Raw genomic sequence first — 27,785 nt, forward strand, 5'->3', positions numbered from 1 at the left:
TGCATTGCATTCAGAAGTCTCATTAATCCAATTTGCCTGCTCCAGCTTTGTAGGAGGTCAAGCTGATGCTGGGAAAACTAAATTAAAACACTTAGCTCATGTTCAGAACAAATTTTACAACTCCTGTAATGGATATAGCTAAAAAGAATAAATCCATTAAAAAGTTACTGGTTTAGACTAGCCTTTAGTACTGGAGAGAGACCTGTAACTTAGCTTGATGTATCACTGAATAAATAGAATGGATGCTTGCGTACTTACTTTTAATACTGATTGATTGGTATGGTTAAAGAGTTGAAAACAACTTACTGAAAGGGAGTTGGTATCCAGCTTGAAATACAGGTCTTATGGTGCTTCACAGAGAGTCACTGGTTGGTTTTTTGTTTTTTTTTTCCTTTGGCTGTGTGGTAACATATAATTTAGTACTCAAAGATACCATTAGAACAAAAAAAAAAAAAAAACACCAATTGGCTGTCTTGCTGCTTGAGTGAAGGAATATGTTTACCAACATTTGAGTTAAGCATCTAAATGACCATTTGCTGGTCAAGCTAAAATTAACAGTCCTACTGTGCTGGAGTTTTGAAACAGCTGTTAGGATGATCACTAAGAATTGCTTAGCAGGACTTCTTATAAGCTGGCCAAAGATGCTTGCTGGTCTGCTAGCTTAGTTTGAATAGTTGTTTACTCTGATTTAGTCTCTGTCTTTGTTGCGTGAAAGGGGCAAAGTGGTTTTGGCAGAAAATAAACCCCCTTGCGTTCCAACACCCCTCACCGAGGTGGGAGGCCAGGTGCGGCTAGGTTTAAATTCTGAGTGATGCCCAATTCAGCACTATCAGTCCAGTCGCATTTAATAAGTATTAAACTGTTACGATTTGGATACACTAATAGCGGACTGCACCTTCAGTCTAGTCGTGCTCATGAACCAGCACGGCCACTCTTGAGTCTTTGGTCGCGTTCAGTGAGAAACCAAAATGACTAGCTACTTAAAAAGTGCAGTTTATTTAAACAGATTCTTAGGATTGCCAGTGATAAATACACTGTCTGCAAAGCACGTGCAAATAAAAGTATACAAAATGCGTGACAAAGTTATAAGCAATACAGCCTGGCTATAAATGTAGGAAAGAGATTCTCTAGAGAAATTTCTAAGTTTCCCGAGGAAGCACTCGGTATAGTCTAAGTCTTACCCAAAGGTGTCCCTATGGGGGGGAAGAGAGGCTCAGCCCGTCGGCTGGTCCTGGAAGTCAGCAATGGAGTTCTTTGTGATGGTGTCTTCCCTGGGTATCCCCCCTCTCTCGGGCTGTTTTTATACTATTTGTTATCTTCAAGGTGGAGTTTGAGTGACTTTAGTCATTAATACTTTTATTATGATTGGTGTAAAATTCTCTCCCTTCACAATTAAAGGTATAGTTTATGAGAAATTCAGGGCGCAGACTCAAGAAGGAGTGGTCGCACCTTGGAGGTGGGTAGCCTTCAGGATGGAGGTGTGTTTTGGTATTATAATGATACTATAATGAGCAAAGTTCACACAAAGGACAGCATTTCGTCAAAATTTGACAAAATGTTGGCTCTGAGTGTTGAGCGGGCAGCTAATTGGCAGTTATCTGTTTCGTGGTATCATATGCTATACATCATAATGTAAAGCCGCAGAATAATTGCATCCTGCCCCATACCTCATGCAGCTTCACAAGCATCCTTATCAGGGAACCACAGGTGTTGTATTCTTCATGCCAGCTGCGGCTATTTTCTACCTTAGAAGCCTCTTGATTTTATACTTTTCCTTAATGTGTGAACAATGCTGTACTTCTGTATTTTTAGCCAATTTAGTAATTATTCCACAGTCTTAAAGAACCATGAACTGTGGTGGTATATATAGCACCAATTGAAGCAGGTATGATGAAACAATACAATATCAGAAGTGTCTGTGTCTTGCATTCTTGCTCAGCAAATGAGTTCAGTGCAACTGGACTCAGCAAACTGGACTGAGGCTGCATCAGATTTAAGTTCATCTAAATGAAAATATCCGAAATTAAGAGTTGAATGCAGGGGAGGGGGGAGAACTGCCTGCCCTATTCCCCACCTTCTCCTCTCTCTCCCACAAAAAGGGGGGGACAGAAAAAAATAAAAGTAGTATTTTTAAATTTTTTTTTTTACTTATCTATAGCAATTTGCAATATACTTATACTAGATGATTATTTTAAGCTTGCATCCAGACACTTAATTCTTAACCACTAAACAGTGTGTTATTTATGAATTACTTCTGTCTTGTGACTATGTTCAACACATGATGCCCTAAATCTGGATTACAGCAAACTACTAAACAGGAATGCCCTTCTAAAGGGCTAGCTTGTGGTTTGGGTTTTGGTGCCAGAGTGAAAGCTAGAAGAGTCTTAGTCTTCTTCAAAACCACAAAAAAAATGTGTGTTGCTCTCTTATATTGGCTGGGGGTGGAAGGAAAAAGGAATCTTAGGACTTTATTCCTCCAATACTCCAATGAGGATTCCAAGGATGTTAGGCGCTGAACTTGCTCTTGTAAACAGCTCTGCTTTAGGAACTATTTGTTCCTTACATGAGTCACTGCTATGACAGCTTTTTACTAGGCAGTTAACTGATCTCTAATGAAATAGAAAATGTCTTTCCCATATTTAAAAGGTTCTAGTAAACAAAAATAGTTTGTTTTTAATCTTGAAACTACTTTATACTATTTCCCAGTCTCTACGCAGGAAAAAGTGGAATTTTCTGACAAGTGGACTTTAGAGCACTTACCGTAAGGCAGTTTTGGCTAGCAACTGGCATTTTTCAGTAAGCACTGCTTTTTGTTTGTTCTCTTGGTAATAAATAACAAAGGGAACAAATAAAGACATTGTGACTTCAGTCATGGCAATTCTTGTCTATTCAGCTACAAAATGAGATGCACGTGTGTTATCCTGCAGCTTATATCGATACTATGCAGTTTAGAGGTGGCTGCCTTAGTTCTGGGGGAAACTAGAAGGTAAGTGTCCTTGGTCTTCTGCAGAGGTCTATACTGTTTTCTTTCTCTAATTCAGAGCATAAATCTCCAATGCAGACATCTCTAATGGTGGCTTGCTTAGATATTCAACGAAAAAGGAAACTACTTCTTGCTGTGTTTCAAGGAGTCAAGCAGAAATGGTTTATCTATTTATTTTGGATGTATGTGGCACAATAATGGTGACTGATAGCAGTTGAAGCCATGTTTGTGCAGGGAGGTGGAGCTCGGGCAACTCATCTATTGTACGCTGACTGTGAAAATATAATCGAATCTCAATTTGCTTCTACTTGGAGATGCACAATTTTATCTGACAGTACTTCAATTCCTGAAGTCTCTTACACTGCCTGTTTCTAATTCTTTGAAAATCTAGCCTTTGTTTTTCCATTGGAAGTATCATTAGAAGGAGAACTAAAGGCTTAGTCCCTGCAAAAATATCATGTGAAAACAAGTGAAAATATATACTACCTGAAACATAGCTGCCTAGTCTGTATGTCATTTATAACAAAGGTCAGTACTAAGTGGTGAAAAAATGTGAGTCTCAGATATAGGTGCGTTAAGAATAAATTGGGATCCATCTGCTTCAAGACTTAAATTGCAGTATGAGAAGCATTTTGTGAAGGCATGTGAATACTGCCTGAACAACTGAGCATTGCCTCTTGGACATGCGTGTAGGCCCGAGGGTGGTTGCTGCCATTATTGTTTGAAATACCTGAACAGACTTTGAAGAGTAGCCTTCAAAACTATAAAGACTGCTGCTTCCCTCTCTCCTTATGTTTTGATGGTTATTACTATTTTGGTATTCAGATCTAATTAAACCACAGGCTTGATACATTCAGTGAGAAGCAGTCCAGCCAGAAGACATGATTATTACAAAGAGTCCATAGCAGGCTCTTCCTTTCTAAAGAGCACTCTTCTGTCCCTCACAACTCCCCAGTAATGGACAGCAGAGAAGGTATTTTGATTTCCATGCTTGTCTCTGAAGTTCTTGCTCCTAACTGCCACCTTCAGTGACATTCTTCAGTAGCTGAGCTACCTTTATCTCCACTCCTATTTAAATTGTGTGACTTAGTAGCTCCTGTTTCAGCACGGCTTTTCAGTAACCCCTTGTCCTTTGGTTTAATGTGCAGGTGACAAGCCTGACAATTTTCCTAATATCTTTGTTTTTTCTAAACAATGATATTGGGTAAAGTGCTCTTTCTGTATGTGTCCCTCTGAATTTCCAGACCCATCTGGGTAGTGGATGCATTGTTGATGTTTCAGAGTTCAAGAGACTCACTTGCAATGAGCTTTTTCTGATTTTTTTTTTTATTTTTTTTTCTTCTCTAACCTCAAGTAAATCCAAAACCCTAAAGCTGGATCTGCAGCAAATCATGTGAAACTTGTACACTAACCCGGAGGGGGCCTAGGGCCGTGTGTACATCACCCAACGAATATTCTTGCACAAGTTGCTCAGTTTGGATTATGTGAAAACTTGTGCCACCTTGTGTTATTTGCATTGAAAAGTTCAACCCAGCCTTTCCTGCCTGGAATTTTTATTTTACAGTCAAAATAATGACTTATAGGAACCTTTGGGAGACTCTTTAAGTTCTGCACTAGCTTGAGTCTGATCACTCCTTCAGGCAGTCCTCCTAGACACTGCTCTTCATGGTTAGTTCTTATTGCCTGCGAGGGATTTTGGCTGTATTTTTAAGGTAATAATTTAAAAGTTCAGAAATGCATTTCAATGTAAACTTCTACAGTACCTAAACAGAATCAGAGAATCACGGAGTGGTTTGGGTTGGAAGGGACTTTAAAGATCATGTAGTTCCAAGCCCCCTACCGTGGGCAGGGACACCTCCCACTAGACCAGGCTGCTCAAAGCCCCATCCAGCCTGGCCTTGAACGCTTCCAGGGATGGGGCATCCACAGCATCCCTGGGCAACCTCTTCCAGTGCCTCACCACCCTTACAGTAAGGAATTTCTTCCTAATATCCCATCTAAATCTACCCTCTTTCAGTTTGAAACCATTACTCTTCCTCAAAAAGGGTCCCTCCCCATCCTTCCTGAAATAAATACCTCCCTTCCTAAATACCTGATAATTTCTAGGAATAAGACATCCATCTGCCTTTAGAAATCCTATTAGTTGCCTTGAGGTATCTTTAAGGTCTAGTGTCTCAGGGTTCCTGCTCCTACCATCTTTAAGGACAACCTGTCAGTTTTCAACCCAAGATGTCTGAATGGATGTTGTTACTCAGAGGTTTACATACCTACACAAGCAAAGAGATGGAAAGGTCATACATGCAGCCATACTTGCAGATACAGGAAGGAACAAGGTGACTCTCATCCATTTGCCAGACCAGCAGATTTTCATTTCTTCCCCCCATTGATGTTACTGTCATGCTGAGTTGTGGAAAAATACTTAATAGCATACTGTACAGCAACTTTTCAAAGCATTGCCTGCTTATTATGGAGTTACAGTAATTGTATTATTGCTGAAGTATTTGTAAGATGAGCTAATTACAGGCAAATTAATTGTCTTTGAAGAGGCTGGAGGGCTACATCAAACTTCAAATACATTACAACTTTCCAGAATTTCATAGAACTGTAGAATACTTTGAAAAGTCTAAGTTGGAAGGGACCTCTGGAGATCTTGTACCATGCTCTGTTCAAAACAGGGCCTTAGATTAGGTCATCCAGGAGTCCTCTCGTGTCAGTCAGTCTTGTATGTTTCCAGTAAGGGATGTTCTACCATTTCCCTGGGTAACCTATTCCAATATTTAATTGTTCTCATAGTGAAGTGTTGAGCTTTTTTATATTCAGATGGCATTTCCCCTGAAGCAACTGATGATGCCTCCATGTCTATACAGCTACCTTCTAGGATTTTGCCTTTTCTGTAGACATTTCTAAGAGAAGCTGTATACTTCTTTCCTTTTCTTTCTTGTCTTTGAGTTATAAATCTTAATATTCCTCAAAGTGTGACTGCAGCATAGATTCAGGTGGAATTATAATTTCAAATATCTGTATCAGTTCCCAGGATGAAGTATCATTCCAATGTACATAAGCACACCTTGCAGAGTGTTTTGGATCTGCAAACCTCAACAGCACCGGAGAAAGAAAGCTGGCCCCTAAATGGGCATATGAAAGTAGAAGAAAAGGCTCAGATTAAAAGTACCATGATGAATCTAATCACAGTCTTTTCTGGGTCAGAGCAAAGAGACAGCTGATCCATTACCCTATTCCTGATAATGACCATTAAAGCATGCTCAGGGAGAAGCGTAAGAACAAGGCAATGCCATCTCCCAAGTTCCCATCACTTTCATCTGCCAACCAGTGGGTTATTCATTTAGGTGCTCAGACACCACCAGAGAATTAGTGAAAGGGAATTCTGTATAAAATGGACTTGGATCTGCATCCTCTATCAGGTACCCCAATTCCTGGTGCCGGATGTGTGGAAAAGGTTCACACTTCCCTACCAGCTAAGAGTTTGGGAGGTACCTATTGTATGGAAAGAATTCTTAATTCTTTTCTTATTTCTGCTATCCATAGTTATTGGGCATATTTGTGCTTTTTGCTGTTTTCTTTTTTGAGAATCCCACCTGTTAAAATCAACTTCCTCAGCCGAGGATCCATTTACTGCAGGCCCCAGCTTGAGGTCAGGAGACTTCTGGGAAGAGAGTTGTTTAGGAGCAGCAGGCAAGACAGTGGGAGTGCGTGACAGATACTTCCCGCAGCAGCTGTGGTGCATGTTTACTGCTGGTGTATGTGACAGCGGAAAGTCTGAGGCATAAGAGCCAGCCAGGGACAGCTGAGTGCATAAAAGGTTGCACAACTACTCTGTGATCCCTGAGCTCTTTAAGATTCAATAGTTGCAAAGAGACATAGGTTGATCTAGTGTCTCAATAACAACTTACTACGTGTGTAACCTGAACATACAATAAATGGCATCAGAAAGTTGAACCAACTGGTATACCTTCCTTGTCCAAACTGCAGATTTCTCAATCCTGTGGAATCTGGAATCAGGTTATGTTTGTTTGGACTCCTAACATATTTGTACAAGGGAAGGGGGTCAAAGAGTGAAGGGCAAGGCCCTGCTTGCAACAAAAGCCCATACATCATGCTGCAGCAGCTACAGATCTGCCAGGCAGCTGGGCTCAGCAAAGAAGGTCCACTGTAGAGCATTAACATGGAGAGATGCAGAGAGAGAATTGCTTTGCAGTAGATGAATACTCAGCATGTAAGGCCAAATCAGAGTAAATTAGAGAGAGCAAACCAGGCAAACTAGACCTCAGTGCTCCTCCATTCCTCTGCTTTCCAGCATTGTTACCTACAAAGATAAGGTCACCAGTAAACTACTGGCCTTGCTTTTTAAAATTAACAACTCATCCTACAGTGCATCAGTTTTAATGTCTAACTGTGTGTGCTTCATATAAATTTGATTTCTATATAGTGATAGCCTTTCACTTACTGACAGCCTGGAGTTCCATGGTTTTTAAAACTGGGCACCGAAATGAAAGAGCAACTCTAGAAAATACAGGCCTAACTGGCAAAGTATTCAACTGTTCGACTGAAGAATACTTATATAGTTAAACACTTGTCTGTATTTTCCAACTATACGTTAGCTTATTGGCAAATAATACCTCTATTTATGAGTCTTCTTTCAACTCAAGAAAGCATTTAAACTTTTATCTAGGCTTAAGGGCAACCCCGTTGTCCTGGTTCCAGTGGGGATAGGGTTAATTGTCCCCGGGCTCCAGCAGGGACACGGGTATTCCATCCCATGTGAGCCATGCCCACCTTGAGCTGCTGGGGGAGGGGGCAGGAAGAAGTCACCGCTTGGAATGGGCGGGGGCCCCGGGTCAGTCGGGGAGCGGCCGTTCTGTAATCCTGTTCATATACTCCTCTATCCGTGTTATTGTTGTTGTTTACTTGTTTCCTTTGCTGTTCTGTTAAACTGCCTTTGTCTCAACCCAAGAGTTTTGCCTTTTTCTTCCGATTCTTTCCGTATTGGGAAGGCCCGAGCGAGCGGCACATGGTTCTTTGTTGCCGTCTGAGGCCAAACCACGACACCCATTAAAGCTAATAAGCTCAAAAAATCACAGAGACATGTATTGAAGTGCCTCGTCTATTTGAGGTGTGCTGCTGTGCCTTTGTCTTCAGCTTTAAGTATGGGCAACACAGCCACTGTCTGAACAGGGGAACTGCAGATGTCTTCCATGTGCTATTTGATTCTCTTCAATCACATGACCCACCAGAAAAGCATGAGTACACACAGAGATCTAAAAAAGAGCTGTCCCATTAAGTCAAGGGTTTTTTTTCATGTAGTTTTAAACCACTGAAGAATTTAAGATTAGGCAGTTGTTTATACATCTAAGTACCAAGTACTGTTGTGAAAATGAAGAAGAAAACAGCTTGAAGATGCTTCTAAAATATCAGTCTATGGTTTAAATACAAACTCGCATATGATTTTAGTGTACTGCCCAGGACTGTTTTGTTTAACGGCTCTTCAGAAAAAGCTTTCCACAGGGGAACAAGAGAACTGAATGCGCCATCTCCGATAGATTGTAAACTGAGCAGCTGGAGCGCTTGGGGGCCCTGCGACCCGTGCACCTATCAAAGGGTAAGCTATAGTTGGAAGTCTTTGTTCCAAAGCCACAACCAAAGGAACATTATCTGTCTGCCTTTTGGTAATGCAAAAATATCAGATTACAACTCTTAATATTGTATGTTCGTGTTTTGATGAAACCCATAATTTCAGATCTGAAGTCATAAGAGTAAGAAAAGACTACATCCAGATGTACGAAACTGGTCAGCAGTTCTCATTCAAAATGTTTTGTTGATAGAAATTATCTTTTTTTGGCCAAATGGATGTTTCTGTTAAGAACGTTACTTTTCAATACATTTTCTATGAAAGACTTGGAAGCATACAAAATATATATGATGCATTTCATCCCTGGGTTGAAAATAATGAAAATCGTGAAATAACTAAATAGTTAAAAATAACTATTTCTACATACTTGCTAAGACATTGTTATTAATTCAATGTTCCTGTACACTTTTTTTACACTATGGGCTGTGCCTTTGGATTTTCAACCAAAAATTTCACCAAAGATGATTCATTTTGAAAAGTTCTAAGTTCAGATGGAAATCCTTCAGTTCTGGTAGTTCTGTGTTGCCTCTTAGCAATGCTAATAGTGTTATTTTTCTTTCAAGTATCGCTCTAGATACATTCAACAATTTGGACAGTTTGGTGGAACACCATGCCTGGAGACCTTAGGAGATACACAAAGCTGTAAAACCAGCCAAGTCTGTCCTGAAGAACCAGAACCAGGTTGTGGTGCTGACTTTCAATGCAGTTCTGGTAGGTTTTGTTTTTGTGTCATAGCGAGTTATGCAATAACTCAGGAAAACACATTTTACTTAGTACTGTGAAGGAGTTAAATCCATTTACTTTCAGGACAAAATGCATACACAAAAAGAAAGATATGCTTCAGTGCTTTTCTAGTTGGGGATGCTTTCTCGAAACTGTTAAACCCTTATTTCTAGGGTTTAAAGAGATTCCTCAGAAGGTAGACAGGTGGGATGCAAAGCCACAAAGCCAAAACCACAGCATGAACAACGCTTTAGAGGGGTATATTCCTCTCATCTCCCATTATAATTTGCATCTAATTTAAATTCTTCTCCTGTAATTTCTACTCTGGTTAAAAGTTGACCATACTATGAGTGTCCTTTCTTCTAGTGTAACTGCTCCACCTGCTACAGAATCAGTGTTTTATGAAAAATCACTGGGAAAAACTAGGACTGAAGGAACTTTAACAAAATGAACAGGGAGTTTTACTGACCAAAGTAGTATGATAGATGCTAGCTGGAGACCAGAATGCCTATAGATCCAAAGTAAGATGTAAACTTTAAAGTGATACATGCATGGCATATGAATGAATGTAATGTTCAAGATTCATCATAAATCAAAATAAAATAAGAAAATTTAATGGTAATAAAACTAGTCAAAACAGAAAAGGAAAGATGGTAAGTGAAATTTGAGTCCCAAGCCATTATCAGTATTGTCTTTATTTCAAGTACTCTGAAGTGCAAGTAGAGAAAGAAGAACGAGAAACTATGTGGTTAACTACTGCTTCATAGCCATGGTGTGGCACTTAGAGGTGAGACGGTCGATAGCAACAGGTGTTGGCTTATTATGCTAGGGTAAATTTACCCCAAATCTTTAAATCCTGTAGAAAAAAAACACCAGTCTTTGTAAAACCTGTGATACACAACTTCAGGAGAATTCTACTTCACTGTTGCTTTAGAACACAAATTACTATAGTTTTGGACACTACAGTGTCCAAATAACATAGGCCAAATAGCAAAAATTTAAACAGTTCAGAAATAATTATTTGTTGATATTGAATTACTATTTTCCTGTGTTGTCTTCATATATTTTTTTAAAAAAACAACACTAATAATCAAATATTAATATAGAAACAATCACAGCAAGTAACAAGTTTCTGCAAATGACAGCAGTTCTCCTGTCACCTACTTTTCCTAGCCACCCTAGTAAACTCATAATTAAATGTAGTAGTATGGGGTATTTTTCATTTGAAGGAGGCAGGGTGTAGGAGTCAAATTCCTCACGACTATGATAGAAATATACGAAGAGAAAGATCTCGTAGAATCATAGAATGCTTTGGGTTGGAAGGGACTTTTAAAGGTCATCTAGTCAACCCCTCTGCAATGACCAGGGACACCTTTCACTAGATCAGGTTTCTCAGAGCCTCGTCCACCTGACCTTGAATGTTTCCAGGGATGGGGAATCTACCACCTCTCTGGGCAACCTGTGCCAGTGTTTCACCACCCTCTTTGTAAAAAATTTCTTCCTTATATCTAGTCTAAATCTACCCTCTTTTAGTTTAAAGCCATTGCCCCTTGTCCTATTGCAACAGGCCCTGCTGAAAAGTCTGTCCCCATCTTTCTTGTAAGCACCCTTTAAGTACTGAAAGGCCACAATAAGGTCTCCCTGCAGCCTTCTCTTCTCCAGGCTGAACAACCCCAACTCTCTCAGCCTGTCCTCATAGGAGAGATGTTCCCTTCCCTGATCATTTTTCTGTCTCTCCTCTGGACCCACTCCAACAGGTCCATGTCTTCCTGTGCTGGGGGCCCCAAAGCTGGACACAGTACTCCAGGTGGGGTCTCACCAGAGCAAAGTAGGGAGGCAGAATCACGTCCTTTGACCTGCTGACCACACTTCTTTTGATGCAGCCCAGGATATGGTTGGCTTTCTACATCACAAGCACACATTGTTGGCTCATGTTCATCTTTTTATCCACCACTACCCTCAAGTCCTTCTCAACTGGGCTGCTCTCAATACCTTCATCCCCCAGCCTGTCTTGATACTGGGTGTTGCCCCAACACAGGTGCAGGACCTTGCACTTGACCTTGTTCAACCTCATGAGGTTCACACAGGCCCACTTCTCAAGCCTGTCCAGGTCCCTCTGGATGGCATCCTGTCCCTCAGGCATGTCAACTGTACCACTGAGTTTGGTGTCATCTGCAAACTTGCTGAGGGTGCACTTGATCCCACTGTCTGTGTCACGTATGTCTATATGTCTATATGTCTTCATCTATATGATGAAGCTATTGAACAGTACTGGTCCCAATACGGACCACTGATGGACACCACTTGTCACCAGTCTCCATCTGGACATTGAGCCATTGACCACTACCCTCTGGATGTGACCATCCAACCAATTTCTCATCCACTGAACAGTCCATCCCCCAAATCCCCATGTTGTGCAGGACTGTGTCAGAGTTCTCACAGAAGTCCAGATAGACAACATTGGTAGCTCTTCCCTTGTCCACTGATGTAGTCATTCCATCAGAGAAGGCCACTAGGGTGGTCGGACAGGACTTGCCCTTGGTGAAGCCATGCTGGCTGTCTCAAATCACCTCCCTGTCCTCCATGTGCCTTAGCACAGCTTCTAGGAGGGTCTGTTCCATGCTCTTTCAAGGCACAGAGGTGAGGCTGACATGTCAGTAATTACTTTCTACCCTTGTTAAAAATGGGTGCAGTGTTTGCCTTTTTCCAGTCCCTGGGGACTTCACCTGACTACCATGACTTTTCAAATCTCATGAAGAGTCATAGAGAGTGGCTTGGCAACTACAACAGCCTATTCCCTCAGGACTCTGTGTTGCATCTTGTCAGGTCCCATAGATTTCCTTATGTTCAGGTTCCTCAGGTGGCCACAAACCTGATATTCTCTTACAGTGGGAGGGACTTTGCTTCCCCCATCCCTGCCTTGTGGACCATCCACTCAAGAAGTGGGGAGAGAGATTGCCAGTGAAAATTGTGTCAAAAAAGTTGCTGAGTACCTCACACTGCTCCTCCTCAGTTGTTACCAGTTTGCCGGTCTTGCTCACCACGGAGATGTACACTTTCTTTGACATTCCTTTTCTGGCTGACATACCTGCAGAAGACCTCATTATTCTTTGCATCCCTTGCCAAGTTCAGCTCCAGGTGCGCCTTGGCCTTCCTGACCCCATCGCTAGACAACCAGGCAGTGTCCCTATACTCTTCCCAGGATACCTGTCCCTGCTTCCACTGCATGTGCATCTCGTTCTTGCCCTCAATCAAGATATCTCAATAAAGAGTAGCTGGGGATATCATTTAAAGTCCATCTTGGGAAAAAAAATTTATTCATTCAAAGTTTTATTCTTTGACTAGGTCGATGTATAAAGCGACGACTTGTATGTAATGTAGATAATGACTGTGGAGACTTTTCTGATGAAGATGACTGTGATTCCGATCCGCAATCACCATGCCGTCAACATGATATTGATGTGTCTGAAGTTGGCAGGACCGCAGGGCAAGGGTATGTAATGAAAGAAAAAGTAGTATTAGCCCTTGTGAAGAGTATAGGACTGTCTCCAAAGCCAGATGAAAATACTGAGGCACACTGACATTCTGAAAAGTGGAAGCTGAATCATGTTCGCATTTGTATTTAGAAATGCTACGTAGCTTTTGGAAGGAGCACCTAACTACTGTTTTATTTTGTTTGCTTGGGGAGGATAAAATATTTATACAGACAGTGTAAATCAATTATTATTTTAATACGCAGTATCATATATAGAAGTTACATGAATATACACAATACTATTTAAATGTAAAGCTTATAGATATATAGATATGTTTCAAGTGATATTTCATAACCAATCAGTCATTACAAATTACTTTACTAACATGCATGTCTAAAAAGGAGAAAAAGTATCTTGATTATTTATACAATGGGATGCCTTACTGCAACAACACTCTGCCTGTGGCTTTTTTCCAGTATTCCATTCTCCACTTTCCAGATCCTCATTGTTTACAGGAGTTTTCCTCATTAATCTACTTAAAAAATTAATCTTTCTCTTCTCTGACCCTGCTGGATTTCTTTCGTTTCAAACAAAAAGAAAGTCTGACATATTGTTTACCTCCAAACCGAGCTAGAAGGCAGGTATTCAAACTGGAAGAAACGAAAATAAAAGAGTACGACAGCACCACCTTGTGTTTAAATGAAAAGGATGCGTTATTGTCATTTGGTTTTGATGATAGTATTACTGCACAAGAGCAAAAATGCTGCCGCTGTAGCATGGGGAAGTCGGGCATTTTTAGTTAGAAGTACTTTATTTATTTTTCCTATTACAATCCATTGCTAAAATCTTCCATGACAAAATGTTTTATAGATGTGCGGTAGTATGCTGGCAAATTTGATGAATTGATAGCCACTTTTCTACACTGACATAAGTACACGTATCTACACTCAGATAGGACATGTATCAAACATAAATATTGGAAATACTGAAAAGATTTCGATCTATGAAACAGACATAGAAAGGAAAAAAAACATATACAGAATCTTCTGCAGTTATTTTTGGAGGTATCTTTTGTACATCAGTACATAGAAGCATAGAGCTATCCAGCCAATATGCCCTCTTCTCTGGACTTGTAATGGTTCAGATTTCCTCTTCTCTGCTTCAGACGATGCTATTATTCTACAAGGTCACACCTTTTGAGAACAGATAATGCTACGACTAGCTGTATATTCCTTCTACAGATTTGATGGATCTTGTACACGCTTGATACCAAAGTTCCTACCAGGAAACAAACTAATATAAGTTATGAAAAAAACAGGTTAAAAATAGCTGTTGAGATGTCCATTTTAAACCTATAAGAAATGCTTCCTCACAAACATATTGGTCAGGAAGAAATGGGTTTTTACCTCCTTTCATTCCTAATGCTCTCACTGGGTTTGGTGTTTAATATCTTATCTTTTATTTCTCATACATGGCCCTTAAAGTGCTTTACAAAAGATCTATCGTTATCTTCACTACACAGATGAGAGGATCACAAGAGATGAGGCAAGCTGCTGTGGAAGAAGCAAGATTCAGTTCCCACAGCTACAGTCTCCATCTCTTACAGGATCTGACTTTTCCAGTTACAACACCATTGTCTACAGGCAAGGGTGCTGACACCTCCTTTTTTGAAGCATAACCTCTCATGTACTTCTCTTGTAGAATCAATGTTTTAGGGATGCAGCCAATGGCCAGCCCATTTGACAATGAATTTTTCAATGGTCTTTGTGAAAGAGTGCGTGACGGAAACACCCGGACGTACTACCGCAAGCCGTGGAATGTGCATGTTCTCGTTTACGATGTAAGTCTAAGTCCCTCTGTGCAACTTAGGATTTCTTTAACTGAATGCTGAACACTGACATGTTCTTGGAAGCCTCAGCGTATCTCTTGAGTCAGGCAGCAGCAGCTTTTTAGCATCAAGCTTTTAAGAAAGTCCAGACAGAAACAGGTTATGTTATCATTTGCTTTAGCAGTTAAGCTCAGTGCCAGATAAATTCCCACATCTTCTTTGCTGCACCTGTGCCTAGTAAACGAACCTATTTCTGGAATGTTTACAACATGAGTGGATGAGATAAACAGGAGATGTACAGAAAGGAGTATGATACCTTTTACTGGGTAGAGCAGCAATCAAGCTGCTTTTTCAAGGACACACAACAGGCACTGATAAAAAGGCAGGAATAATATTACGATACTCAGGCCCTGCTTGGGTTTTCTAATGAGCGATGACTTCCTCTTTCCCAATGAAAAAAAATAAAATAGGCTTTTGAGATTCAGACTATGACTTCCACTGAGATTTGAACCCGAAAAATGCTGATGATTTTAGAAACATCAAAGTCAGGTTCATTTCAGAAATCAAGGCAGTATTTTGCTTACCAAATGCTTTGCCTATCACTGTAAGTAGGAACTTCATGGAACAATTACAATTTAAACCAGATTCTGCACAAAATGAGTAAATCTGACCCAGAGATAACTGCTTATATTTGATTTTGATGCATAACCATTTTCAGTTACTAAAGCTCTATATTCTGCTAAAGTATACAAAAATAAGCAACACTAAAATAAGTATTCTGAATTAGCTATTGTCTGCCATAAGGAAAGAAAGAAAAATCCTAATTCTGATTCATTTAAGATGTCAGGACCTATTAGCAAACCTTGTCTGCATTCGAGGAAGGAGTTTCCTAGAATGTAGGAATGTTTCCTAGAATGTAAGGAGTTCCTTACATGTAAAGGAACTGTTGACACACATAAATTACTTTAACAGTGTTACATGCTGAGATTTAACAATCACTGAATGTTGTCACTGCAGTTTTCTATTCACTTTTGAACCACTTTTGATCCAGATTAGGTGGTTTGGGGATGAAGTGATTTTTCCATTTGTTTTCTTTTAAAAGTAAAAAGAGCTGTAAGAAAATGTATTGCTAAGCTATGTAAAACATATGACTTTAAAGTGCTACTTACATTTTCATATTACTGCCTGGTTTGTTTTCTCATACAACCTTTTCATTATCTTTCCTAAGACAAAAGCAGACAAAACCTTCACATCTGTGTTTTACCATGATCGTGTAAAAATGTTACGAGAGGTTTACATAGAAAAAAAAAAACACTTTAACGCTGACCTGTCTCTCAAATACATACCTACTGAAGGAAGTAAAAAAAATGGTTCAGAAGTAAATTTCAAGTATCACTACAGCAAGAATTCAAGTTTAAGTTCTATCCTGCAAAGCTCCACCGAAAGGGTAAGTTTAATCAAGCTAAAGGATTTAATGTAACTATTTTACAAACAGTAAAATTTACACAGTGTTTGAATAATGCAAGATTAATCCTTCTAAGTATTTTAGTTGCCTGCTGCTTTTCTGTCATTTATTCACAAAAATGAAATACTGGCAATACTAGGGTTAAGATTTCAGACATGACCGAAGGGTAACCAAATGTAGCTTCATTTTCCCACTGTTTACTGATGACTAGCAACCACCCTCGTCTTTAACAGGATCTTGATTTTAGAAAGGGCCAAAGATCTTTGATATCATCCTGTTTAAAGGGCAGCTCTAATCTTGTGCAATGTGGACAAATTAAGTCAAGTCTTGGGACAAAAAGTTGCCACTGAGTACACCTACACTAGGTAAATAAAAAATAGACATGTAGAAAACTGAAAGGGCAGATCTCGGCCATTCAGGTATGTCTGTACTAATTAACTACCCTGGGGTAAGAGGCACAGACATTAGCACTGGCATACAATAATCCCTGGTTTTACTAGCATACTGCCATGATTTTGGTCTGTGCCAGCTCTCATGCGCTCATAAGCGATGCCCATCCTGTGGTCCCCTGCAGCATATTTGAAGGGAATGTTCTTAGGAGCCAGTCTGGAGAAAGCAAGCCTATTTTGGGGCTGCACGCAAGCCATAGCACTCTACCTGCCCTTTGAGACAGAGGAAAGGCCCTACCTCATTTTATTTACTAGTAAAGAAGTAGCCTTGGCATCTAGTGAGGTCAAAGAGAGAGAGACCACAAAAAGTGACACTAGACATGCTATTCACTATGGCCTAATCCAGCAGCTGGGTGTTAGTGAAATTAATTGACCAGGTCATATGCCCTTTCCCACCACATACACCAAAGTATGTGATCACAACATGCCATCACAAGGTACATCAACTCCATAATGCTGAAATGCACCACATGCAAGGAAGAATAGATCTGCCTCAACTAATTCAATCTTTCAAGTTTCCTGTCAGCCTTGTTGTCTAGGACACACTCAGAGCTCTAGAGATCAAATGATAGAAAGGAAAACTAAGATAACTTTTATAACTGATTAATTAAAATTATGCTGAAGAGAAAGGTCTGTCCTACAAAGCAAAGCTGACGTACAGCACTGATTTTGTATTGGTATGAGTTTTCTTGGGATGGAAATGGACTATTTCAATCTCAAAGCATTTATCTCCACAGACACAAAAGATCAAGTTCTGTAGCTCAGGATGCTCGTAGTCTAGTGGCCTGTCATAGGAGTTTTGGTCTCAAATTCTTGCTCAGAGATCAGTTCAGAAAATGAGTCATATTCTGTCACCAGCAGAGGTCTATCACTGTAAACTCATGTTGCTGCAAGTTATTGGAGTGGCAGTTCCTGGACAAGAACACTCCAGGGCTCACCTGCAAGTTAAAGCCAGGAGCAGCCTGGGGACACCAGGAGAGCAAGGGATTTTTTACATGCCTGGTGGCAGGAATATTTGCACGTACAAAAATTTCCTCACAGAGATTTTTGTGCCTGAAAATTTCTGCCAGTCCTAAGCAGCATCTGAGTCAGCAGTTTAAGATCCTTTAAATGGTGCCAGCAAATGTGATGGTCAGTTCCTAAATCCCATTTATGTACCTCCTGTTAGGCACTACTGCTAAGGGAGTGACATTAGTACTGCAAATTATAATGGGATTTGGAAGGCATGTGTTTGCTTAGAGTCTTAAGTGCAACTCTTTCACGAATGTAATGTGTTACAGGCAGCAGCTATGTCCTAATTTAGATTATGATATAAAAACATCTGCAGTGTAATTTATGAAAATATCAGTCACTAAAACTAGAGTTAGAATGTATGTATGGGTCGAATGTCTCAGTGGGATTTTTTCCTGACTAATTTTCATTTTATGATGTTATTTTCTTTTTTTGTTTGTTTTTAATTCGGGCTTTGCCCTTCCTTGTGACAGTGTGAGAATAATAGAGAAGTGATCCAAAAAAAGAGAGAACTTAGTTCTTTTCTGACGGTAAACAAAGACAAAACTCCAGCTGACCTCAGTGGGAAGCTTCCGTTATCTAGTGAGCCATATGGAATTACTTTCCAACGTTATGAAAGTCAGAAAGGCACTTTCGGTAGATAGTGTAGTTAAAGAGAAGGCCTTGTCAAATAGATCACAAAGTGCTCGCTGAAATTAGTAAGGGGAGAGTTCTGCAGAACTGCAAGAACTGAAATGATCTAAATGTCTTGCTGCTTCCTCAGTTTAAATTGGAGAACTTCTAATTTGAATTAAACAAGTTTGTCTCTGTTCCTAAATGCTAGATTGAATGTCATGTTTAAAAGTGCTGCAGTTTCTTTGTAAGTAAAATAGAACACATTTTCCTGCTGTGCCACATGATAGAATGGCACATTCATCTGCTTTCTTCTCCCTGCATTCAGAACCAAACCTTTCTGCTTATAAAAGGAAAGATTCAGCTGGGAAGATTCCAAATGCGGAGTCGTGATGTCCGTCTCACAGATAGTTTCCTTGATGATCTAAACTCTCTGCCTGCTGAATATGATAAGGGGGAATATTTCAAATTCCTGGAAGATTATGGAACTCACTATGCAGTCTCTGGAACTGTAGGAGGAAAATATGAACTTGTGTACGTGCTGGATAATTACGCTATGTCTCGATTAGGTATGCATTTTGTTGGTCTTGCTATGGTATGCAGATTATCACCAAGTCTCCAGTCATGCAGAGATGTATGAGAACAGATTTGTGTATATGGAGCACTGCTGAGGAAAGCACAGTTCAGCGTGTGCTGCTTGTGGCACACCAATGACTTTACAGAATTACATGAGTTCAACAAAGATGAGAGTCAGTCTTCGTAATTTCCAAAATTATTTGAAGCCTCTATTGTAAGTCTGTAACTGAGAAAAAAAAAATCTTAAAGAAACCTCTTCAAAATATTAGCAATACAAATTGGTGTGAAATGATTCACAAGAGATTCCCAACGCCTAGAAGATCTGCCTTAACCTTAAATCCAATTTGCTAATTGGTACCTTCTTGTGGTACAATCAGTCTAAGAGTATGGTGGTGGCAAAAAATAAGGAACAAATTGAAGAACTTCCTAGAAATCACATTGTGTACTTGAGTGTGTTAAAACTGTTTTTATAGACTTTAACATCACACTGGAATTTTACTTGCCCTGGTTAAAATATGAAAGTAGCAATTTAATCCTCCCTCACGTGCAGTTCAGATATATATGGTTTTGTGATGTATTAAAATGAACACTCTGGAATAAAGTTAGGAAAGGCAATACTCATGCTGATTTTGGAGATCAGAAAATAAGTACCTGCTGCATGCAACACCAACAACAATATTACTATCAGATGTTCAGACTGTGCAAAAGGACATGGGGCAAAGATGTCACTTATGTATCCCACTATAACTCTGTTCAGCACCTGGAGATTGTGGTGCTGGATTATTTTTTTTTAAAGTACCAATCTTAAGCAAAAATTTTTCTGAATACACAAGTGAAGTCTGAGTTTCATAAATAGAAAGGAGGTGGTGGAGGCAGTAGCAGATAGAGGAGGATTAGAACTTATGGGAATGGCGTACTTGTAAGATATCAGTGGACTTAAATAACTTTATTGGGAGAAGGAGAAGAGAAACATGTTTGAGATTGGGAGAGAGGGACTGGGAGGACTGAGCAAGTTAGCACATAAAAAGACCAAATGATAATCAGCTGAGAAAGACACAATTCCAATATGGAAAGAGTAGCCCCTAGAGGGACATCTGCTTTCATCTAGATCAAGGAAAACAGAAATCGTTTTTTGCAGGGTTTTGGTATTTTCTGAATCATTGTAGATCTCACATGCCTCTGTGCAGACACTTCAGATACAATCATCCTCACATTCACTTCATGGAAATGCAAAAAGCAGAGGATAAATGGGAACAAGAAAGCCATAAACATTTGCAATATCTCTAAAATTTATTCTCCAAGAATAATAATAATAATAATATCACATTATTTATGGTCATTCAGTCCCTCTAATCACCTAATTACTTCCACTTTCAGGTATCACTGTAGAAGATGTGAAAAAATGCCTCGGTTATCACTTAGATGCCAGTATTATATATAAAAACTTACATGCCGATGTTAATATTGATCGTGGTAAATGTGAAAAGATTTATGTGAAGGACAGATGTAAGTATATCCTTATTTTATATTATATCTTTTGCTTAAGGAAAGATTATACCAGTTCCTTGCCCTTTTATAATAGATATAGTTATTGCTGTTAGGGAAAGGACAAATCTAGTAGACCAGTAGAGGTAAGGCTGCTGTACTTCCATGCTCTCAGGTCAAGCCAGGCTGAGCATGTGTTCACAGTAGGCACACATACAAACACACTTAGATAATGCACATGTACATACACACATTGCTAGCCACACAATCAATATAGACAAAAACACAGTACTCAGACAAACACAAACAGCACCAATGGCTTCACCCTGTTCTCTCCATCTGATCCGGGTGAAAGTCTGTCAGTGGGAAATATCACAGAATCACAGAACGATTGAGGTTGGAAGGGTCCTCTGGAGGCCATCTCGTGCAACTCCCCTGCTCAAGCAGGGTCAGCTAGAGCAGATGTTCTCCTCAGGCAACACAGTCCTCAGGTATTTCAGCCCCTCTTTAATTTACATATACAGCCAATACAGATCCCTCCAGCAGCTGACCTTAGGCATTCAATTGAACCAGCAACTGGATCCTTAGTCTCCCCTGTTTCTGGCACCCGGATATATAAGACCCCAAGGCCCACAGCTCCACTGCCATTGCTGGTAGAGACCACCTGATGCACACCAACACACACACCCACACTCACACACAATGGATACCTCCAGTAGCTGGCTTTAGGTGCTCAGTCTACGCAGGGCCAATTGGCCCTTGGATCCTCTTGTCTCCAGATGCCTTACACAGACACACCATCACTTCCAAAGAGGTCTCAGTCAACCTCGGGACCTTGGAGTCTCTCCAGTATTTGGCTTAGAACCCCTGGTAACTCCAATAGCCAGCTCCTCCAGTTGTCGCACTCTAGAGACATGTACATATCTAGGCCAGACTAACAGCCACTTTGATACCTGGCTCCCATTCACCTGCTAGGTTTGCTCGATATTTGCTACTGATCACACACTGACATATGTATCCCAACCCACTCCAGTTATTGGCACCACAAATACCATGTCCCAATCAGCCAGTGTGCAACTTCAGTTGCTGGCACACAGATCTCCTTACACATGTATGTACATAAAATAGAGTCCTCTCAGCCAGGAAAAACTTAGAAATGTAATTTACTGGTAAGCCAGAACAGACTGCAAAGGTCAAGGACAGTAGATGGCAGACAAGCTCACTGATCAGTCACTTTTCTATATGCAATCAGTCTCCTTTTTTGCCTTTAACCCTGTATTTTCCCATGCTTGTTCCTCCTAAAGCCACTTTGATACTCCCTTACATCTTCAATGGCACTCCCGTAAGTATACTCTAGGTATTTGAGTTTGTGCAATCCCAAAATGCCCTATTTTGCATCCAGAGAGCCTTTTCATTAACTCATCTTGTTGTTGACTCAGCATCAGCCTCACCCTGTGGGGCTGAGACAGGCCTAGGAGGAGTCAAGCAGGGCCTCCCTGTTCTCTGATTAGGCTACTTAAGTTTCCTTGCCTGTCATTGGTCCTCTCTGCTCCTTTGTGCATCTGGAGATGAGTCTTTTATCACATGACCTAAAAATTGCAAAAGGCAAGGAGATTTACTACTGAGCCCGTCAGAGACAATAGTTTTCAGTGCTCTGTTCTTGTGTTTTAGTTATGAAGTAAAAGCTCCTACTACTCCAATTCCTGCTCTCTTCTGGCTCAGCTCAGGTGATACAGTAGCATGACTCGTATTATCTTTGGCTTGTTATCAAATGGCTATGATCTCCATAATGTCTTTCATTTTGCACTACCCCTTCTTTTCCTTTCAGATATAGGGTTTTCTAATTTACTTGCAAAATAGATTTCCTCCCCATAAGAGGTATGAGCAAAGAAAGACTGAATTCCGCCCCAATGAGTGAGTGAAGTGTTCTTCTCTCTGTGATCCTTTTATAGAGATGGACTGGTTGCACTGAAAGGACAACTGTTCTTCAAGATAACATGGGCATTAAAATTTCTTCTTCAGCCTCTCTTCTTTCTTTCTGCAGCAGAACATCAGGATGATGCTGTCATTGATGATGTCATTTCCTTAGTTGATGGAGGGAAGATTGACTTTTCTGTTAAAATAAAAGAAATGTTACTGCGAGGATCCAAAATGGTTAATGTAGAGGATTACATACAGTGGGCTAAGTCTTTGGTTGATGCTCCAGTAGTGATACAGCAACGGGTAAGTACAACTTCTTCAAAGCCATGGCTCTTACAGTCTGAAAGCTTTTGTTCTAAGATGGAGGTGATACTCCAAGTTTACGATAAACTTTCAGGTATTTTCTTCATCTTGACAGTTACTTCAGATGCTTGCTCTAGTGATGGGTATATCAAAAAGATTCAGAACTTTCAGAAAATTCTGTTATGCGTGGGCTTTTTTCTTCTACAGCCTTCTCCAATACAGACACTTGTTCCAGTTAAGATGAGAGATGCATATTTAAAGAAACAAAATTTGGAAAGAGCAATTAAAGACTACATTACCGAATACAGTGTGTGCAAATGTGAACCCTGCAAAAATGGAGGCACCCTTGTATTGGTAGACGGAGCCTGTACTTGCATGTGCTCAAGCTACTTTAAGGGAATCGCTTGTCAGATTCCCAGATCTACATTAATTAAAGGTTAGTAAATACTCCAGACAGACTAAAATGAGCATATTGGTTATTGTGAACAATATCGTGACAAAATGAGCCTTCATAAGGATAGAAGGATGTTGTAGTACTCCCTTATACTTACTGCTGTCAAATCTCATGGGTATATGGTGTAGAAGTTAGTGTAAGTTACAGAGTTCTTTCCATAAAGAGGGCACTCTAAATTAGAGTTCACTGTCCCACATACGTTATTTTGTCTTGGAATGATACCCCAAGTTCATTTAAGTAAATAGGAGCATTATTGAAGCATGGTGCAATAATGGTAAACTGATTTCAGGAAAAAGCAATCTCACCACGTCATAAGCTGTTTTGTCTTCAGTTTCCTGCAAAAGCACTGTTTGCTAACACATGATCACATTTCATAATTATTGTGCCAGCTTAATATTAGATTGGTCCACAAAGAGGAAGAGGGAGATGAATATAGTTCCGCAACTGAAAATGTAAAAAATTTATTGTGTGTGCAGTAAATTCATTCTCTGTGGCCAGGTTTTTAAAGCACAAGTGCCCAAAATGTCCCTTAGAACTTGATATTCAGGCAGCTTCCTAGGGTGACAAAAATATTGAAACCCCTGGGCTCTTAACAAGTGCTACAAGTGACAAGGGCATTTTCAAAAGCCGAATCTGTGTGATGTGTTGTATGCTGAAGGCTGCAGTGATCTGCAGAGTTACCACAACCGAGAATGTAAGAATTGAATATTGGTCTACCTTGTCCACCCTCAAAAGTACAAACTAAAAAGCTCTAATTGATCTTCCTGTCACCGCACAGAAGGCAGAGAGGTGCTGGACTAATCTTAATATGATGTCTTAATACCAGTTGTCACTGATGGAGGCTGGAGCTGTTGGAGTGCCTGGTCCACCTGCATCAATGGAGAAAGCACTCGAACTCGCCAGTGTAATAATCCTACACCAGAACCTGGGGGCAGACCATGCCAGGGAGAAAGCATTGAAAAACGGCCCTGTGGAGAACCATAACAGTTATGCTGCTCAAAAATAGGTAATTAGCCTCTCTAAGTACTAATGTGTTATTGCTGTTTAGAATAAATGGTCCGGCAGTGTTCAGGGCATTTCAGTGACACAGTTGAAGAAGTGATGGGTAAGGTATGTTTCACTTAAATCTGTGACTTGATACAGCTTTTAAAAACAGCTACCCTGTAGCTCAAATTTGTGAATGTTTAGATTTGTGTTTGAAACTCTTGACAAGCAATGTCATATCACAGAACTCCAAGATTAAAATGAAGTTCTGGATAAGAACAAACTAAAAACCTAGCTCTAAGAACAAACCTAAAAATCCAGATTTCATTTCCAGTCAGACTCTCCATCAAAAAAGGTATGTCTTATGGAAAGGGAGAGAGACATATTTTCCAGAAACAAAATATAGAGACAGTTTGGGAGTCTTGAATTCTATTACTTGACAAGTAGAATGCTTAAATCCAAAAAAGTTACTGTTGTAGCAGTTTTGAAACATTTAGCTTGGAAAAAAAATAGTTTAAGAAAATTATTATCTACAAAGTTTTGTCAGAGTTTTTTTTATTTTTTAATATATTTTATTTTATATTTTATATATTATATTTTTATATATTTATTTTTAATATAATACGGCAAAGCAAACCAAAAAAAATAAGTAGGATTTTGAGGATTGATGCTCTGGTCTATAAAATGGCACGGTGGTCTCAACTTTCTTCACCTTTTGAGAGCAAGCAGCTTCCAAGCCACTTGGATGTGACAGTTTTCAGGAAGTGCTTGGGTTTTATTCTTAACATGATACCATAAGTTCTCTCTCTTCTGGGAGACCACAAGAAGAAAAGAGATGGCAAGATAGGGAAAGGATTTTTAGTGTTTCCCCACTGAAACACCCTGGTGGTAAGTCTCGCAACAAGATCTCTGCCTGCACCAAAAATATGTATCAGAATCATAAAATGGTTTGTGTTGGAAGGGACCTTAAAGACCATCTAGTTCTAACCTGCCTGCCAGGGACGGGGAGACCTCCCACTAGATCAGGTTACTCAAAGCCCCATCCAACCTGTCCTTGAATACTTCCAGGGATGGGGGATCCACAGCTTCTCTGGGCAACCTGTTGCAGTGTCTCACCACCCTCAGAGTAAAGAATTTCTTCCTTATACCTAATCTAAATCTACCCTCTTTCAGTTTAAAGCCATTACTCTCTATCACTATATGGCCTCGTAAAACATCCCTCTCCAGCTTTCTTGTAGGCCCCCTTCAGGTACCGGAAGGCTAAAGATTCTTCTTTGAAGATTTATTCTATGGTTGCCTTCTCCCAGCTTAAGTAGAGTTCAGTTGTATCTAATATTCTACTTCTACCCTGTTTTGGTAGGTGCGGTTGGCCTAGATGATTTCCAGAGGTCCCTTCCAACCCCTATCATTCTGTGATTCTGTGATTCTGAAGAAAGCATGGCCAGCAAAACATAACAGTACTCATGGGCCATGCAGCACTACATCTCCAGGCTATCAAAGCTAATTAATCCATAAGCTATTCCACAGATGGAAGAGAGAAAATGAGAGAAGAATATGATACAGAGCTGGAAAACTAAATAAAACTAGCAAGTGACAGATTCAAAACAAACTGAAGTCCGGTCCTTCACACAGTGGGCATACCAAAAGTAAATACGCATTTTAAAAACCTCAAACTAATGGAAGGTTCTCAAACATGTAGATAATCATGCTTGCTCAGGAAGTCTCTGAAGCATTAATTTTGGCAGGATGATAAAGTATTCTGTGGAAGTGTTTCCCTACTCCTGAATGTGCCCCAGATCCGTGTTACTGCCCTCTTGTGAAAAGCAAGGTATCAAGTTAGCCTTTGCTTAATGCAGTGAAGTTGGTCTTATCTTAAAAAATGCTCATAAGCAGCCTAATTTTATTCCTGCATTGTATCATTGACATGCTTCTATTCAGACATGACAGCTGATACATACATATTCAGATATGTTTCCTCTGGTATGGCATAGTAAAAGCTCTTTTAAAACAATTAACCTAACTTTGGCTCCTGATATAGCAAACATATTGAGTACTCACTCTTCCAGTAGAAGTAAGATACTTAAGTCTTCTGAAAATCATGGTATATGTTCTGACTCATTCTTCATTATAATTACTTTACATTACAGTCATATTTGAGACACAGTGAAATCATGTTCTTGGTGAACAACAGTACTATTTCATTTAAATTTTGACCAATATATACATTGTAGCTACTGTCTTCTATCATTTCTTTACTATTTTTTCTCCTTTTTTAGAAATCTTCAATGGATTCCAAACCAATTCTACAAATCACAGTTTCTGCTAGCCAGCTAGCAACACAAGAACAATGGAATGCCATGATTTAAAAGCACCTGCAGCTTAAAGATCACTAATCAAAACAAAATAATACACCAATAAACATCTTAAAAGAAATGAGCTGATGCAGTAGATGTGGTCCATCTTTTATTTTTCTGTGGCCATCATTAGAACATTACCTATCTTTCTTAGTCAATGGCATAATGGTGTCCCCTTGTCAATGTTTTTTTCACAGTTCTTTGTGGTATGTTTTCAAACTGATTTTCAAGAATTCAAGTCCAGCCTGAGTATCAGAATAATGTATGTAACATCAGCTGATTGACGGTACATTGTTAGTAAAGAACCTGGGAGAGCCATTATCTTCAGCAAAATGTCCTTGTGGTTTTATTTCCAAGCCCACCATTCACATCTAGTTTACACCCTGAGTCACTTGTGTGTTTATGAAGACATGCAGCTTTACTAGAGCTATTACTCTTGCTCCTCCCAACATTTGCTGAATAGCCTGACATTGTATCTTGTCTATGTCAATATGTTAAAGATTTTTACATTAAATCAGAGACAAATTACAAACGGATAGAAGAGTTGTTATATTACCATACATATTTTTAGCAAAACTTCCAAAGGAAACAAGGCTGAGGCAATTGTACCTCATTGCACCTACCTGTCAGTCTTCCTCTGTGACTTTTGAAGTTAGCGGATAATTACTGGAAAATTTGTTTGGGGTGGGGAGAAAGGATAGTTCTCAAAGTTTCATGAAAAAAGGCAGCTAAATTGATTTAAAAAAAATAAAAATTGTGTCCCTGATGAGGAAAAGTTGTTAATGTTAACTATTCTACTAGACACGAGAAGATCTACATGGAAGCAAGATACAAGAAAACAGATTTCTTTTTAAAAGTGAAGAACAAAGGTATAAAAGGGCTGAGTGGTTTGGAAACACAGGAGTGGTAAAAGCCATCAGATCAATGAGATCAGTCCCTCGCATACTTGCAGTCCAGGTCTGGAAGGGTCCCCTGGAACCTTCTTTCCCTGCCTCCTGCCCATCACAAGCGACTGTGAAGACATTCAGTACCAAAGACCAGGCATCACAAAAGAAAACAGCTTCGAGAGGTGGGCCTGTGCAAACTTCATGAAGTTCAACCAGGCCAAGTGCAAGGTCCTGCATCTGGGTCATGGCAATCCCAGGCACAAATACAGGCTGGAGAATGGACTGAGAGCAGCCCTGAGGAGAAGGACTTGGCAGTGTTGGTGGACAAGAAGCTCAACATGAGCAGGCAGTGCACACTTGCAGGCCAGAAAGCCAACCGCATCTGGGGCTGCATGAAAAGAAGCGTGGCCAGCAGGCCGAGTGAGGTGATTCTGCCCCTCTACTCTGCTCTGGTGAGACCCCACCTGCAGTACTGCATCCTGCACTGGGGTCCTCAGCACAAGAAGGACATGGACCTGTTGGAACAGGTCCAGTGGAGGGCCACGAAGATGATCAGAGGGCTGGAGCACCTATGCTATGAGGACAGGCTGAGAGAGTTGGGGTTGTTCAGCCTGGAGAAGAGAAGGCT

The 27,785-nt window shown here is 40.0% G+C and overlaps 1 protein-coding gene across 1 annotated transcript; it reads left to right on the forward strand.

Moving 5' to 3' along the window:
* Positions 1–2,833: 2,833 nt before the first annotated feature.
* C9 (complement C9) lies at positions 2,834–26,802 on the forward strand. The gene is made up of 12 exons (XM_054185336.1): positions 2,834–2,986; positions 8,507–8,600; positions 9,194–9,341; positions 12,699–12,846; positions 14,531–14,669; positions 15,886–16,104; positions 18,523–18,763; positions 20,148–20,276; positions 22,300–22,478; positions 22,686–22,914; positions 23,759–23,938; positions 26,193–26,802. The coding sequence occupies exons 1-11, from the start codon at positions 2,901–2,903 to the stop codon at positions 23,914–23,916; spliced, it is 1,770 nt and encodes a 589-aa protein (XP_054041311.1). The 5' UTR covers positions 2,834–2,900; the 3' UTR covers positions 23,917–23,938; positions 26,193–26,802.
* Positions 26,803–27,785: the final 983 nt, after the last annotated feature.

Source organism: Rissa tridactyla, chromosome Z (genome assembly GCF_028500815.1).
Source record: "Rissa tridactyla isolate bRisTri1 chromosome Z, bRisTri1.patW.cur.20221130, whole genome shotgun sequence".
NCBI lineage: Eukaryota > Metazoa > Chordata > Aves > Charadriiformes > Laridae > Rissa > Rissa tridactyla.

Excerpts from the sequence above, each read along its gene's own strand:
- C9 (XM_054185336.1), top strand. The coding sequence starts at position 2,901 with ATGAGATGCACGTGTGTTATCCTGCAGCTTATATCGATACTATGCAGT. Across the intron at positions 8,601-9,193 it reads ACCCGTGCACCTATCAAAGG|TATCGCTCTAGATACATTCA; the intron begins GTAAGCTATAGT and ends TTTTCTTTCAAG. Across the intron at positions 16,105-18,522 it reads TGCAAAGCTCCACCGAAAGG|AACCAAACCTTTCTGCTTAT; the intron begins GTAAGTTTAATC and ends CCCTGCATTCAG.